At 45.0% G+C, this 16450-nt stretch overlaps 1 protein-coding gene across 1 annotated transcript in view; it reads right to left on the bottom strand.

Moving 5' to 3' along the window:
- LOC101696834 (uncharacterized) overlaps positions 1-16450 on the bottom strand; it is a 34600-nt gene that overhangs the window by 5670 nt on the left and 12480 nt on the right. Inside the window, exons 5-7 of the mRNA XM_087189511.1 lie at positions 15119-15183; positions 12279-12433; positions 11-125 (exon numbers count right to left, since the gene is read on the bottom strand). Coding sequence (XP_087045637.1) covers positions 11-125; positions 12279-12403 — 240 coding nt within the window. The 5' untranslated portion in view covers positions 12404-12433; positions 15119-15183. The remainder of the gene's footprint in view (positions 1-10; positions 126-12278; positions 12434-15118; positions 15184-16450) is intronic.

Below are 16450 nucleotides of genomic sequence, written 5' to 3'. Positions count from 1 at the left end.
TGCTACCTACCTTAATCAGAGCGGTACTGTTCTCACTGTCACAGGCATTGATGTCACACTTCCTCTCCACCAGGAGAGTCACCACTTTCGGATGGCTGTAGGCACAGGCAAAATGCAAAGCAGTCCTATGAGAGTGAGAAAGATTATTAGGAAATTACAGAGCTCTACTTCAAAATGCACCATTATTCTGGTAATCATGAACATTAAACAGCTTTCAAAACAAGTATTTAATTTTCTTCTAAAATGCCCAATACTTATTACTTATCAATTAATGGAAGCGCAGCCAGGTGACTTTGTGTTTGTGGGGGGTGGGGGGTGGGGGGTGGGGATGGAAGCCAGGGTCTTGCACATACTAAGTGAGAGCTCTACACTGAGCCACACACCACCACTCCCATCCCAGAGCAGCCTGCTGTTACAGGAAGAGCACGCTTTGGATTGAGCTCAACTTGGATTTAATTTCTCCTTTAAGCTCTTACTCTCTAGCTATCTTTTACCCTTTCTATGCCTCAATCTTCTCACCTACAAAATGGTGACTGAAAACAATTGTCTCACAGGACACTACTGTGATGGTTAAATAAGGATCCATGCAAAATATTTAGAACAGTTTCTAGAATAACTCAATAATTACCAGATATTGTAATTACTACTTAACAGAGACAACATTTCCATTCAGTAAGTCAATTGCATAAGAAGGTGCAACTATGGCAGGTTCAGCACTCAGCCTTTGGATACGAATCCCAATCTGCTGAGTCAGTACTGGCACGAATAAAGTTGGCTTCTGGGAAAAAGACCTCAGTGTCTCATCTCTCTACATGAAAATCCTGCAACAGCAGTGGCATTTAAAGTGTTCTTCCTATAGAGTCATCACACAATCCATAGTGCTTTATACTAAGTACAATATGGCACAGCAACAGGTCTATGGCAGCTGTGGTCACATGGTTGGTATTTAAAAACTGCTACAAGGAAAGAGGCCTGAATATCAGTAAAATAAGACAAAATAAAATAACAAGCCTTACTTTGATTTTCGTTTTAAGCTGAATAAAACCCAGGATTCAAATGGGTAGGTATGGCCCATTTTATTCAGTATCATATTTATAGAAGGCACAGAAATCAAATATTTTAATGCTTAATATTAGCACTAGTACTGCTACACATTTTCAAAAGAGCAGTTAATGAGTCTCATAATTTCCTATCTTCAGAGCATGTTTTTATTTGAAAAGAAAGAGGAAAAGCTTCAATTGAAATTGAGTTCTTCAGTTTTGAATCAACTTGCTAGACTGAACAGGTAAGCATGATAAAAGGTATTCAGGTTATGTTTGGTAAATAAATGGATTGAAAGAATGGATAAATATTGTGGGGGAATACAAATTAAAGCAATATTTCTGCAATAGTAATAATCATTTATATTTGATACCTTTTACTTCCATAAAGGTACAATTAAAATGATCTATACTTGCACATACACACTGAGTCTATACTAAAATGCATATAATTAAATGTATACATAATAAAATCTGTAAGCACAGATGACCCCTTTACTTCCAAAGCAGCTAAGAGCTGGCAGAAATACCAATACACACACATACACACAGAAAGTGAAAAATTATTATCTGTGCTAATTAATATTCCTCTTGTTCTCGGGCTTATTCACAGTGAATTTTGATTAGGATTTTATACACAGTCACTGTAGAAATCACAGGTAAGAGAAGGGAAACAAGGGCACACAGGACTATTGACAAAACTAATCACGTGATAATCCAAAAGGCAAGACTCAAAAACTATCAAAATACTGAATGAATACTGAGTATATTTTCTGGTGTCAATGAAAGTAAAGTTAGAAACAAAAAGAGAAACCCTTAAATATTAGGAATACAACGAACTTCTAAATAATAACAAAGAAACAGAAAACTTCACTTTTCAAATGCCTGAAAATAACAAATTTTACCCCATTTTGAACACGTTTTTTGGCTAACACTTTAGTCTATTTATGTATATGCAAAATCAAACTGACTTTTTTCTCACTTGATATACCAGACTGCATCTTTCCATGTCAACATACATCAGTGTCTATGCCACCTTCAATGGTCATATATCAATCAATCCTATGAATGCACTACAATTGATGCAATCTCTGCGATGGAGTCTCCTTAATACATTGCTATTTTAAACAATGCTGAAGAAAAGCAAATTACATGTGTATCTGTGTCCTAAAGATATTTTAGTATTGTGGAATTAATGGGTAGAAACATGCTTTTTAAAAATGTGGTACAGTACTTACACCAAATTATTTGAAAAAGTCATTAGCCATCTTAAAGTTTAAGCAGCAATATAAACTGCTCCTCATCTCCACAAACTTTGGAGATGTAAAACAGCATTTCATTCCCTTTTAAAATTAAATTCCCTTTACCAGGGACTCTCTATGTTTTTTTCTACGTTTATAGGTCACTTGTTGAGCTGCAAGAGTACTTTACCCAATTTAGAGTTCAGTATAGCTTAGTGGTAATCCCCACCTTCAAAATAAATAAATTAGAATTCAGTATTTTTTCTTTGACGATTTGAAAAAAATCTCTCTGTAAAATGAAGATACATTTTTCATCTGATGTATGTTGTACATGTTTTGCAAGTATGTTGTCTTTCATCTTAACTTTTTTCTAATATAAAGGAGAGTTTAATTTTTCTTTTGATAGTCAAACTTCAGAATGCCTGCTTTTTTACAGGTGGTGTGTTTAGCATGCACCAAGCCCTGGGCTCAACCCCCACCACCTTTTGAGGTCATTCTTAGGAAAGCACAAATAGGCATTTGTGTTTTCTTTTGGTACTTCTCTCATTTCATATTATTTAAAATTTTTTATCTATACTCCAGGAACTTTTGTGAAATAAAAATCTAGCTCATATTTTTCAAACAGTTCACAGCCCTTTCATTCATGAGTAATTCTGATTTTCCAACTAATACGGATGTCACCTGTATCAAGTTCTAAATTCTTACAGCTATTTGAGTGTTTCTGGATTTTCTCTTAAATTACATTCATTTATCTGTCTTTTTGGCTGTTAGCAAACAACTTGTGAAAATAGTTTATTTTGATACCTAGGAAGGCAGGTCTTCACTACATTTTCTTAGTGACAGCACAATACCAAAACAGGGTATGTGAAATCAAGTGTTCTGTGACATTTTTATTGGGTTTACATAAAACTGCTAAACAGAAAGCTCACATTTTGGGACTAACAAATCTTTCGAGTCAAGAACATGGAGCCATGTTCCCATTTCAGTTTCCATGTAAGGTTCCTCAGTAAAGAACATACATGCACGGGTGAATACTGATAGAAAATGGATACTAGATTTTATCAGAATAAGTTTTAGCCCTGAATTTGATATATTATGGAAAATATCTCCCACTGTACCTTTTTCTTTACAATGTATACAACAGTTCCCTTAATGTGATTTTAAGAATAAAATACTATACTCACATTTGTTACTGTGGTTAAATCACTTTTAAGTAGTCAAAAAAGTGATCTATAACCTCTCATTGAAAGTTGGTTTTATTTTGCTGCTCATAAATATTTTGCTGCCTGGGGATAGACCCCCTCCAAGGTTTCCCTCCTGGTGGTGGAAGCCTCCCCTATCCCAACCCCTGCCCGCCTGCCCTCCAGCCCTCCCCTATGGCCTCCTCTTTCCCTCGTCACCCCCTCTGGCCCTCCCTTGGCCTCCCTGTCCCAGCTCCTCATCCCCTCCTCACCCTCTCCGGCCCTCCCTTTGCCTGCCTCTCCCGCTCCTTTCCCTGTCCAGCCCTCTCAGCCCTTGGACCTGCAGCACCATCCTGGCCCTACCTGCCCGCCCTCCCCCGCAGCCACATACCTGTGCTTCTTGTCTCTGTCAGTGACGAGACTTTTCCACAGATGGAGGAGATACATCACTCTGGACGTGTCGCCCACACTGGCAGCCTTGTGGAGCTTGCCCATGGCCCTGGGGTGGACCCTGCGCTTCAGACCCCCTCAGCTGCCCTGAAGGCCTGCAGGGCCCGAGGGCTTCTGGCCTCTACTTCTGAGGCCAAAGATCCACCTCACAGCTGAGGCTACCTGCATCCTAGCAGCTGCCCCTCCCCTTCGGCCTTTTTCCGCCTCTGAAGTGAAGCCAACCTTGCAAGCCACAGTGGCCCAACCACTAGGCTCTGAGGCTAGGATCCAACTGATTGGAATCTGTCACCAAGCAATGAGCATAACTGCCGCTGAGCACGCAGCACATGCTCACCAGGCTCTCAGTACGTAGGTGCACCTGTCCGCGTGGGTCCTGCCAGATGCTGTGCTCCAAAGCGGTGTGGGCAGTCGCAAGGCTCAGCAGCATGCGGGGCCTCTGACCAAGGCAGAAGAGGGGTGAGGACCATGAGGATCATCCTTGGGGGAGGACAAGGAACCATGGGTGGTGCTTCAAGGTGGTGGGCATTGTGGTCAGAACGTGCCTGCCTCTGCCTCCTCCTGTAAAATAGGTCTCTTGGATCCCTGGATTTTAGCTGTATGTGTGTGTGTCTGTGTGTGTGTGTGTGCCTGTGCGCGTGCCTGCGCAGGACACAGATTTGGATGGCCTGAGGTGGTCTGTCCTAGGCTGTGGTTGCAGAAGGGAGTGGAGGGTCACTTTGCAGAGCTGTTGGTGGGAGCTCCCAAGCTCCTGGTTAATGTTCGGGCAGCTTCAAAATTGTTTGTGCACCATCACGCCCAGCAGAAGAGAGGCCCTTCTTGAGGGCCCCTTGCCTGGGCTTCCTCATGCCACAGGATTTCCCTCAGGTTCCCTCGCTCACCCCCACAGCCCTGAACGTCCACAGCTGTGCAGTTGCACCAATACTGCCTCCCTCACAGCCCCCGAGGAAGGACCCTGTGTTGCTGGGGCCTGGTTTTGAGGAGGCTGAGTTGGGGTGAGACCTGGTACTGCCTTCTTGCAGTTGCTTAGCCTGGCTGAGTCCTCATGTCTCTGGGGGCCTCCGCCATGTCCCCACCTGCACAGAGGGATCATGGTAGCACCTGCTCCTTAGGATGTCATCACTTGTGACTCCTATAATGTCCATGGGCTGGCATCACATGTACCCAGTGCACAGATTTCCAGATGGAAGAATAACAAAATGGTAAAACCCAGCCTAGGACACAAATGGCACTGACTTAGCAGAAAAGCCAAAGGGTTTGCAAATTGTTCCAAAAACAAGGGAAATGAATAAATGTATCTATTAAGAAGCACTGCCAAAAAGAGGCAAAGAGGAAGGAGAGGAAGAAAGAGGAGCAGGACAGCCTGGAAAGAAGCAAACCCATGCCCTTTGGAAACCTGGGAAAGTGGACACAAAAGGTCAGCCAGCTCAGAGGAGCAAACACAGGACACCGACTTGGCCAGCAGAGAAGCTGACAGAAGTCATCAGCAAGGACTGCCAGCAGCTGCCCACATTCATCCGACATAGCACGAAATACACAAGCTTCCCTGGGGTTTCTGGGTCTTCCTAATGGCTCCTGTGTCACCTAAAATTCATCTAAAATAAACCTCATGCCTTCCCCCTGCTGCTCTGTCTTTCTATAGAGCCTCAGCCACGAACCTTGTGATGGGGAGAAATCTTCTCTCTCCTCCATGACCCAGCTCATCTGAATTAGCATCAAACAGAGTTTGGGGACTGTCACATATTCTAATTGTTTAGAAAAGACTAATCTCCAGATTAACATATCCTACACAGCTTTTTTTTTTCATTTAGTTAATTGGTACATTTTAGGTATACAGTACAGTTACATTCATCACTGGGATCTTGTACCTTTACATGATGAATCTTGGTTCTTATTTTTTCCCCATTCCCCTGCCCTCCCTTCACCCCCTTCACCCTTCTCTATTTACAAAGACTTTGTTTCCATTTTTTTCCTTTTCTGGTATTTTTTCTTTTCCCTTCTTTCCTTTCCCCTACCCCTCCCACTTCCCCTACTCGTTTAGACCTTTTCTTCCTATTTCACAATATCAATTATACATTTTGATCCTTATTTACACTTTTAGTCTTTAAAAAGACCCACAATCTTGTAAATGTCCCCTTCAGTGTCCCCAGGCTAGCTATAACTCTTCAATCCCATCCAATAAGATGCTTCTCATCTTCAAGTGAAACCATAACTCATCTCCTCATCACTGCTAAACAGTACAGCAGAGCCCTTCTTTGTAGGTTGTTCCAAGGGTTTTACTTTCTCCTGACTCTGAATTTGTAGAGATGGTGTTTGTTTCTTAGCATCAGCCACCCCAAAAAGATTATCCTAGAAAAACAATTGGCAGGAAGGCACGATGGCTTCATACACCTGAAAGAGAAATCATGTCAAAGGGAGCAAATCTCCCCAAGGGCCAGAACATAACACCTTGTGGGTCAAGAAATAGTCCCTCCCCATGACTTTCCCTAACTGCATTCTCTACCTATGGAAGGAAGTAGACCAGCACAGAACCTAAGTGCAGAGCAGGCATCGAGGAGAGGGCAACAGAGGAGGCAGAGACATGAGGAGGAACTGAGGCCCAGGCAGTGCCCTGTGGGCATGAGCGCAGGCAGCAGCCACCAAGTCACACTTCTCTCTTCTATGACTTAGAAACCAAGCAATTGATAAAAAGAGAGAACTAAGGGGCTTTCTTCACCCTGTAACAGCTAAGACAGACACATCCATGAAAGAGAGAAGGAAGGACCTGGGTTCTACTTAAAGACAGAATACAAAGCTAAGAAATAGTTTACCACATAAAATTGCTGGCGTACTAAGGGCTGATTCTCATATACTCAATGGCTTTGTAAATTTACTCCAGAAGTAAATTAAGGTACTTCTACTGGGACAATGGGAACAAAACTATGAGAGGCCTGATCTGAGTTTGGACAGAGGAGCTCCTCACACTGCGTGAGAGCAGGTGGGCACGCTGCACTGCACAGATAGGGGAGGGGCTCATAGGATGGTGTGGTGAGGCAGGAAGGGCCATAATGAGCACCTGCCCAGTGGGGACACTCACTGGGCACCGACTCCGTGCAAGGCACTGCAGGGTTTTACATCAGGTGTTGATTTCAACTGTCACAATGGCCTATTCACCTTCAGGCTGTGAAGATTTAGGATGCTAAGGGCCCTCCAAGCAGCGATGAAGCTGGGTCTGAGGCCACAGCCCATGCACTCAGCCACTATGCAATGCTGCACAAGGGTTGGGTTTGCTTTGCTTTCATGCTGACTCTTCTACCCTGCTATGCTCTCCCCATCCAGGGTGGGAAAGAAAGGCTGGGGTGGGAGATGGCCTCTTGGTCCTTGCCACCCCTCTATCTGAGACATTCTTGCAAATCACAGGGCACACCTGGCAGCACCCCGGAAGAAATGCTTTCAAAGGCACAGTCTAAAGATGAACTCCATTAAGCTTCCCACAAGAACTCGGCTATGTGTCTACATCCTCCGTGTGATTGACTGTGGTGTACACTGCCCTATTTCTGTTCCACCAGTTCCAGGCAGCCTGTGGCTCCCTATCACCCCTTCTCTACTGTGAGCCTATGATTATACAATAACATCAGCTACCTTTTCTACTTAACTACATATTGATTATCTCTTATTGCAATAAGGATGTTTATTTACCTCTTCATCTTCATCATCAAAAAGGGGGACTGATGTGGGGAGCCTGCTGGACAGGAGAGACTGAATCACATTTTGAGAAGAAAACAGATCCTGTTGGATCAAGATTGAACTTGCTGATTAGCATGTCAGGTCACTATAGAAGTAATGACTAGGACACAATGGCTGCCATGAGGCTGAGACAGAGTCCTCAGGGGCCTGTCCTAGGTGCTTGTTGTGGGTGTGTGCCCCACAAGCAGCTGATGGGAGGAGGAGGAGGGCTGCAGACTCCAGGTGGTCTCACCCATGCCCAGGGCTTTCACATGCCCACCCTACTGCCCTCAGGCAGGAGGATGAGTCCCTGTCCTTGTACTAGCCTGCTGAGAAAATAAGAATGACTTCCTCTGTCTAAAGAGTCAGAGTTAATGACCCAAATCATGGAAACAGAGCCTAGATTCCCAACTGGTAGTCCTATGGGTGTTTACTATTAGTAATACCTCTCTCTCTTTAGGATATTATTTCTTTTAAATAAATACGAATTAAATTTCTCCTTCAAAATGTTTGCTCTTCAACTTGAAGTATAGCTATGAGATCTTGCAAATCAAGGAAAGATTTTCTGGATTCTGAATAATCTGAAATATTTTTAAATGTCAGCTCAGACTGCAGAGAAAGCTCTGTGAACTGAGCTGCATGAATCTGAAACACAAGACTGGACAACTAGTCCCTTAGGTAGAGAAACTTCAAAAACCAAATAGGACACGAACATCCTTTCTTAAGACATCTTTGGATAATTTTCTTAAACCATAAAACCAGTGTTTCCTCTTGAAATGCAGATGTAAGGCATTCACAGTGGGGTCTTGGACTGGGATCACCAGCACGCAGGTGGGTTCAGGCAAAGAGGCCATACCTGGAGCTCCAGCAGGCTGCCCCCTCCCAAATTTTACACAGTGCCAAAAGAAAAGGTTCCACCCCTTCAAGAAAATGAAAGCAATCCAAACAAAGACTAAGAAACAAACTTCTACATCATAATTTTGTACCTTTCCTGGGGAGGGGGGGGCGGGGGGGGGAGACATCTCCATTACCTCACACACACACACCCATGACTCCCTTGGGCAAACTTCAGCTGCTCATTTGAGACAGGGACTAGGAATCCGCCCTTTAGTCCAAAGCTTCATCTACTAAACTGCCTGGCTTCCCTTCTCCTTGTCTAAAGGTACTGACCACATGCAGTGAAATCACTCACTGTGGTGATGCCCAGGGGCCAAAGCCCTGCTGTGGTAGTAAATTGAGTCTCCAATCCATTTACTCTCCCACCACCAAGTGAAGTCTATATTTCTGCCTCTGTCCAGGGCAGGCCAGTGTGACTGTCCTGACCAACCAAAGGGACAAGTTGTCCAGAAGGATAGGCTGGCTTCCAAGGCTAGGCTACCAAAGGCTACATGGACTCCAAGCTCTCTCACTTGGAGCCTGAGTCACCGTGTCTAGGTCCTGTGTCCCTGAAGCTTTGTCCCTGGGAGATGGCTCTGGATGCCCAGCAGCTGTACAGCTCAAGTCTCTCTGGTGGGAGGATTCTCATTCCAGCCCAGCTCAGACACCAGAGGCCCTTGGTGACCCTAGAAGACAGTGAAGCAACTGGTGCTGTAAACCACTCAATTCTGGAGTGGTTTGGTGATAGCAATAAGTAAGTCAAACACCAGGAAAGTCACCGAAATGTCTCATGTCTGGTTTTCCACACACTCGACTGTCACTGGGTAACTGAGCAATGCCAAGCACTGGCATTACAGGAAGGATGTTGAGGACAGGGTCCAAGACAAATCCTCCCTCTCCTGAGGAGCCTTGCCAAGCTAGAGGAAGAACAATGGTTGCTGAGCGACAGTGCCAAGACAGCAAAGAGAGTAGATGGGTGCAGTGTGGCCTGTGCTTCAGCCCAAGTGTGGCAGGCTGGTGGGGTGACTTCATGTAGACCAGGGGGCAGGGAAATAAGCTCCTGAGATGCAAGGAAGAGCACTTTGGAGGGGCAGGGGCCAGCGCCTGCTGGGTGTGAGGTGAGGTGTACTGGATGGCAGTGAGGTAAACAAGCAGTGAGGGAAGCTCCTGTGTGGGGCTCTCCTGCTTACTGAGGGGTCGAGAGTCAGCCTGAACTGCACTTTGGCTAATTCTCTCTATCCACAAGTCCTCCAGGAAATACAAGCCCGAAAGCCATTGCTCATATCACTCGTCATCCATGCTTTCTGGCTGGAGTGCAAAATCTACCTGTAGTCCACATTTCTTGAAATTACACATACATTTTGATGATCTTAGTCTCCAATCTCCCAAAGGGATGGCCTAAGGCTAGATCTGAAAGGAGCAGGCCTGAACCAGTCAACAGAAAGACAAAGCCCAGAGGGAATGAGGCCACCAGAAACCTGTGCATGGCCACAAGACCGAAAACACACCCCTTCAGTACTAAGCCCATCATTTAGTTAGCGAGACTGTCAAAAAAGGAAGCAGCCAGCCTCAGTCCATTCTAGCACAGGGACCTCACTGTGTGCATCAGTAACAGCCTGCAGCCTGAGCATCCTAGAGGCAGGTGTTGTTCTTGAATATACAGCAGGAGAGTCAAATCCCAAAATGGAAAGTGTTGTATCCATACTACTTTCTGAAGCCCAAGTAACTCTATAGGAAGGGGATTTTTTAAAAAACAACAACAAAAAACTGAACCTACTTAATAAAAACTCTTATTCCTCTACTGGGGAAAAACACTGATCCAGAAATAATATTCTTTTAGTGTCACAACCATAGATGAATATTTAAGACTAAGAGAAAGAATTCCATACCTCAGAGTCCTCCTCATCTGAAAACAAACCTTTTTGAGTTTTGTTTTTGGCAAGAGCTTGAGATTTTTGCTGGAAGGTAGGGTAACCTTGTTGGGGGAAAAGAAGAAAAATGGAATACTAGCAAATATGAAACCTGGAAATGAGATTTATTTATTGAGAGTTTTTTATAAGAAGGTGCCAAGTGTGGGCTGGGGATTTAGCTCAGTGGTTTTGCCGCCTGCTACGCAAGTGCAAAGACCCGAGTTTGATCCCCTGTACCAAAAAAAAAAAAAAAGAAGAAGAAGAAGATGCCAAGGCACACCTCCGGAAAAAAAGATGCCAACATGGACCCTGTTGCATGTGAGGCTCACACAAAGAATTAACACAAGGGGTGAACTATCATGGGAGGAAGTTACAACTGGTCTAAGAAAACTGGGAAGGAAGTTTCCTTGAAAAATTCATTATTTCAGGATGGACATGGCCGGGGCCCAGGGAGAAGGGCCTTCCAGGCTGAGAGAACTGTGTACCAAGGGAAAAGCAAGATGGTGTGGAGTGCATGGCTGGGGAAGCAGGGCACAGGACAGGCTGCCCATGTCACACAGTGTACAGAGGGGATATGAGCAATTGGACTTCAGAGCTATCTGACTGCTGGGACAGTGGTGACTAGCAGAAGTCAGGTTTCTGGCAAGGATGAGACACAATGGGACGTGGTTGGCAGAGAAGAGGAAGCAACCTGTGCCAACAGCAGGGGAAAGAGCAGCAGCCTGAAGAGCTCAGGACTGACAGACACACAGGCAACTAGCCAAACATAGATCAATGTGACTACCAAAAAAAAAATAGTACACTGAATAAAGAACTGATGTTCTCATGACAATACTGAAAACTGGGGTAACAAGGTGAGGAGAAAGCTCTTCTGTTCAGAATACCAGCTAGTAAATCTAGCTAATACATATAGAGAAAATAGAATCAGAAAGGCACTTTTCACACCCCTCCTAGGATAACTGGTTCAGAAAAAGTCATCAGTGGATGTTAAAACCACTAAGCTCACAGCTGGTACAGAACAGGGCATTCAGTGTCAAAGATCACAGAGACCAACTGTTAATAACAAAGAGAGTGGTGCCTTTGAGGGGAGTCATGTGGGGATTCAACTGCCATGAGGGTGGAGAGCTGGCATGGTGGCAGTGGCGTCAGAGGTGACAGAGTGCCTGCGTGTATCCCTGCCAAAAACACAACCTAAACCTATTTTCAGAAAATAGTGAGGTAAATTCAGTGTGAAACATTCTACAAGAAAACTGGCTGGCTGTAGAAATGAAAACAGGAACACAGGAGGCACTGTTTCAAATGAAAAGGACACCAAAGAAACAGGATAAGCAAATGCAATGTGGTAACACTGCCCAGATCATGGGTTTCTTCAAACTGAAACAAAGCAAAACTAAAACCACAGATGACATTCTGAAGACAAGAGACTGAATATGAGTTAATTTCAAATCAGTACTATACATGGTTGGATGCTGGGTGTGATTTTTTAACACATTTCAGGGCCAACTAGAATGCTGTATATGAGGACTAGACACTGGATCCTACTGGAGAATCACTGGTAATCCTGTAGCTGTTGATAAGGGCATCTGGTTATAGAGCAGTTTTTGTTCACGTTTACTATTTAGGGGTAAAAGTCATGACGAGTACAGCTTCCCTGCAAAAGCACATGCAGACAGGTTCAGATGTGTCAAAAACATTTGGCACAGTCTGAACAACTGCTGATTCTGAGCAGTAGTTACTTGGAGTTTATTGACTTTTCTTTCAAGCTCATGTGTGAAGCTCTTCAATATAAACACACATGGGAACACCACTTCCCTGGCTCCAGAAGAACCAGAAGGCACCCAGAGCTGCACTCCTTCCTGCCCTGCTCCCTCCACTCACCATCTGCTCTGCCCTTGCTTTGCTTTCAGCTTTGCTTTCATCCCTCTGTTTCCCAGCTGCCTGCTTCCCAGATGCTTTGGACACAGCCGCTGGTTTTTCTTTGAACAGATCACCTTCTTCATCATCACAGATGTTGGCACTAGATTTGATTTTGTCTTCAAAAAGATAGCACAGGGTAAGATCAAAATCTTATCATGAGGTTTGCAGATTACAACATTCTCTCCCAAAGGATGAAAGGACAAGGCCTGCTATTTCCTGATTAGTTATAAAGAAGTAGGAAGTGGAACCATACTCTCCACTTAGTACTTTTCTTTGTGTGGTGTGGGGGATCAAACCTGTGACCTCATGCATACTAGGCAAATGCTCTACCATTGGGCTACACCCCAGCCCCATTCCCTTGGTGCCTTTCAAAGGAACAATGGTAGCTTAGATGACATAGGACAGACACTTGAACCCTCCGGCTGATGCATTTATCCAAGCCCAGCATCCGATGCTTGGAGGAGCCAGAAGTGGCTTAACAGGTACCCATAAAAAGAGACCTAAAGAAACATCATTTGACAGGGCCATCGAGTCTGAGTTATCATTCTAGGACTCTATGCCATGAGGATGGTTCCTGCTTTAAAAAGTAAAACTACAGAAGGAGATAAAAGTGAATGCTAAAATTCCCCAGAATGCTACTTGCCCACTCAGACAAAACAGACATCAGAACAGCTGGGCACACCTGCTTCTAAATCCCCCAAAAGTTAACATTCAACTCTAGTTGTTCATAAACAGGGCCATGATGGCAAGACAATGAGTACTGCATCCTACCAACTGTGTTTTCCACTAAATGTACCTAGAAAATCTTCCCATGTCAACCCACATAAACCTCATTCTTTTTAACAATTTCACAAGATTCCAAAGAACAAAAGGATCAGTTATGCTACTGATGAATGCCTGGGAGGCTCAAACTTTTCATTCTCACAAGCCCTGCTGCTCTGCATGAAGCCTGAGTCAGTGAAAGGAGGGTACTGGGGTTCATGAGTGTCCCAAGAAATACTCATTTGTGACCCCCCATCATTTCTCAAGGATACTGACTAAGAGTCCTTGGGGCCCTCCTACCTTCACCCACTGTCAGTTCAGCCTGCAGAAGTCTCAGCACACTACGCATCTGCCTCCCCTCTAATGTGAGAAGGACATCAACTTCCCTGACTACTTTCTACACCCACCTGGGAAAGGAGAGTCAGTCCAGACACCCTACATCTGAACACCTCTGGTTCCCTCTCTTCCTCAGGACACCCTTCATTCTTTCCTTTGTACATGTGCTGCAAACTGGTCTACTGTCCTTTTCTGGAAAAGCCCCCAGTGAATCTAATTCTTGCTCCTTTAAGTGTAGCCCACAGAACAGCAAACTCGCCCCATGCTGCTATCCATTCAGACTCCCGGGCCCTACCCAGATGCATGTGATCAGATCACAATCCTCATTCTGACAGCAGCCCCCAGATCCACCTATACCCTGAAGAAGAGATGGTGAAGACTTCACCAGCACACTGACTTAAACCTGAGGGAGCAGAAAAGAGAGGGTCACCTGGACAGGGCTGAAAGTCTGTAACACTCGGATACCCAGGCTCTTCCACATGGAGGACAGAAGCTAGGAACTAAATGGCCAGCACACAACTTTCTGCTCATGGAAGGCACTACAGCAGGCTGCTGGAGGGTACCACCTCCATAACTCCAAAGGCCAGAACTAGAGGTTCTGAGCAGAAATTATAGGGGAAAAGACTTCAGCTCTCTATAAGAAAGATAATCTTTGTATGCAGTTTCCAGAACAGAAAAGACAGCCCTCTCTATTAGCAACCTCTGAGGCTGAGCACCATTAAGCACCGAGGAGATGAAGAGAGCAAAGTGCGAGGTGGGATTTGGAGGTGGAAAGGCCCATGGTCCAGGGAGCTGCATCCTTTTTGAGCCACAGCTTTCTCCAGCCAAATCCCCAGAATCAGAAGCTAGGACAGATACTTGTCTTGAAGGTTTGCTGCTGGACGCTGTGAAAAAGTCATCATCATCATCGTCATCATCATCATCGAAGAGGTCACTAGTAGGGGGACATATGAGCTCTTCCCCAGAGCGGGCTGCTCTGGCTTCTGGGGCTCCTTCAGCACCGGAGAGGTCAGGGCCCCAAACACATCTGTGTCCCGAGGGTGGAGAACAGGACAGCCACAGCTGTGGGGCAGTGCGGGTGACCCTCCTAGCTTCAGAACAAACAGCACCTTCCACTGAGAACTATATACTAGTTTCAGCTCATCCACAAAACACACCAACAGGTCCAAACAATGCCCATCTGCAACTGCTAGGGAGGGACTCACAACACAAGATCACATGGTCACTCAAACACAAAGAAGCCCAAGCCACTCATTTCTTTTTTTTTTTTTAATTATTTTGCAGTGCTGGGGATGGAAGCCAGTGCACGTGCACACAACGCAAGCACTCTATGCTTCAGCTGCAGCCCAGCCACAAGGCCACAGGCATCAGTAACTGAGTGGCTCTGTAAGCTGCTCTGCACTGTCTGAAGGGGCCTCCTCTCCAGCTAGTCCTCAGGATGACAGAGCCATCAAAAAAAAAAAAGAATCCTTACAGTTATTTATTTATTTTCTTTTTTTTTTTTTTTGGTACCGGGGATCGAACTCAGGTCCTTGCACTTGCAGGGCAGGCAGCGGAACCATTGAGCTAAATCCCCTGCCCTATTTTTCATTTTTTTAAACCTGGGATTGAACTCAGAATCTTGCGCTTTCAAGGTAGGCAGCCTGGCACCACTGAACTAAATCCCCCACTCTCCCTCCGGTTTTTAAAGAACAAACCATTACCTAAAAATACAGAAACAGCTCCTGCTGGGATTTTCTTTCCAGGTTTGGAGGAGAAGGACTCTAGGCTGAGGAAGAATGAGACAATTAGTTCACAAAGAAACAACTTTCTTTATAAACCTCCCTTTCCTAAAGTATGTGCAACACAACACATCCCAGTAGGGGACTTTTCAGAACTGATTATTCCTAAATAAGCCATTAAATATCCCTGAGATTTTCCCTCCAGTGACATCAGAGATTAACACATCTAAGCTGTGACTCCATGGAAGGTGAGGAGCCCTGACACTGGTCAAGGGCAGTGGAGTGGCTGGGGGAGTCACACCTGGCAGCCAAGTCTCACAAAACAGCTCTGTGTCTGGCCCAGCTCAATGACATGAACAAGTAAAAAGAACAGCAAAAAAAATAACGTGGATTATTAGTGGAAAAAGTGATGACCATAAAAGCAAACAGAGGACGCGGGATGTGGCTCAGTGCCGCCCTGCCTGCCTCTCAAGGGCAAGGTCCTGAGTTCGATGCCGGGGCGGGGCGGGGGGGGGGGAGCAAACAGAAACAAGTCACTGACACCACAACAGGAGAGCAGAAACAGGAAGATAGCACACCCACACCCCGACACCTGGACATGCAGCACAGGAGAATCACCTCAATCCTAACAGGATAAAAGGTGCAGATTAAAAAAACAACTTTCAACTTCTAAAAAACTCCACAGGTGATTCTGAAGCACACCAGACTAGAGAATTACTGATTGTTGATTTAGATGCAAAATGTTAGGAATGATTTTCTTTCAGTTAGACTTTATTAAAAATATTCTCAGGGCTGGGGATTTAGCTCAGTGGTTTAATCGGAAGGACCTAAGTTCGATCCCCGGTACCAAAAAAAAAAATTCTCCATATTGCTATACTTTTCCTGTCTGACCTTTTATGAATTCTTGAAGAAGGAGTTTATAGATGGTACTGTTTTTACCAAGAGCCAAGTTAGTCAAGTGCTGTGTGTCTCTGGAATATCCCCTATGGGTCCATGTGTTGAAGGCTCTGTCCCAAGCCTGTGTCACTACCAGTAGGTGTTGGACTTTTAAGGACAATTATGGTGAATCTTTTAGAGCTTTCAATGATAACAAACAGATGGCTGCAGCACACCTGCCACAGGTTCTCCATCACTGATTTAGGAGAAAGTTAGGTCACTAGGGGTGCCCTTGAGGGCACACTGGGATCTGACCTTTCCCCTCTCTCTTACTTCCTGGCTACCAAGAGGGGAGCAGGCTCACCCACCCACCCTCCCCCCACAGTTGCCTGTGCCACCCAGGATGAAGGCAGTGGTGCCAAGTGTCCATGGCTGACA

This window comes from Heterocephalus glaber, unplaced genomic scaffold (genome assembly GCF_053883595.1).
Source record: "Heterocephalus glaber isolate CG9 unplaced genomic scaffold, H.glaber_assembly_v1.0 deba00001543, whole genome shotgun sequence".
In the NCBI taxonomy this organism is placed as follows: Eukaryota; Metazoa; Chordata; class Mammalia; order Rodentia; family Bathyergidae; genus Heterocephalus; species Heterocephalus glaber.
Note: the sequence above shows the minus strand (reverse complement) of the source record. Positions and strands in the feature narration are given on the sequence as shown.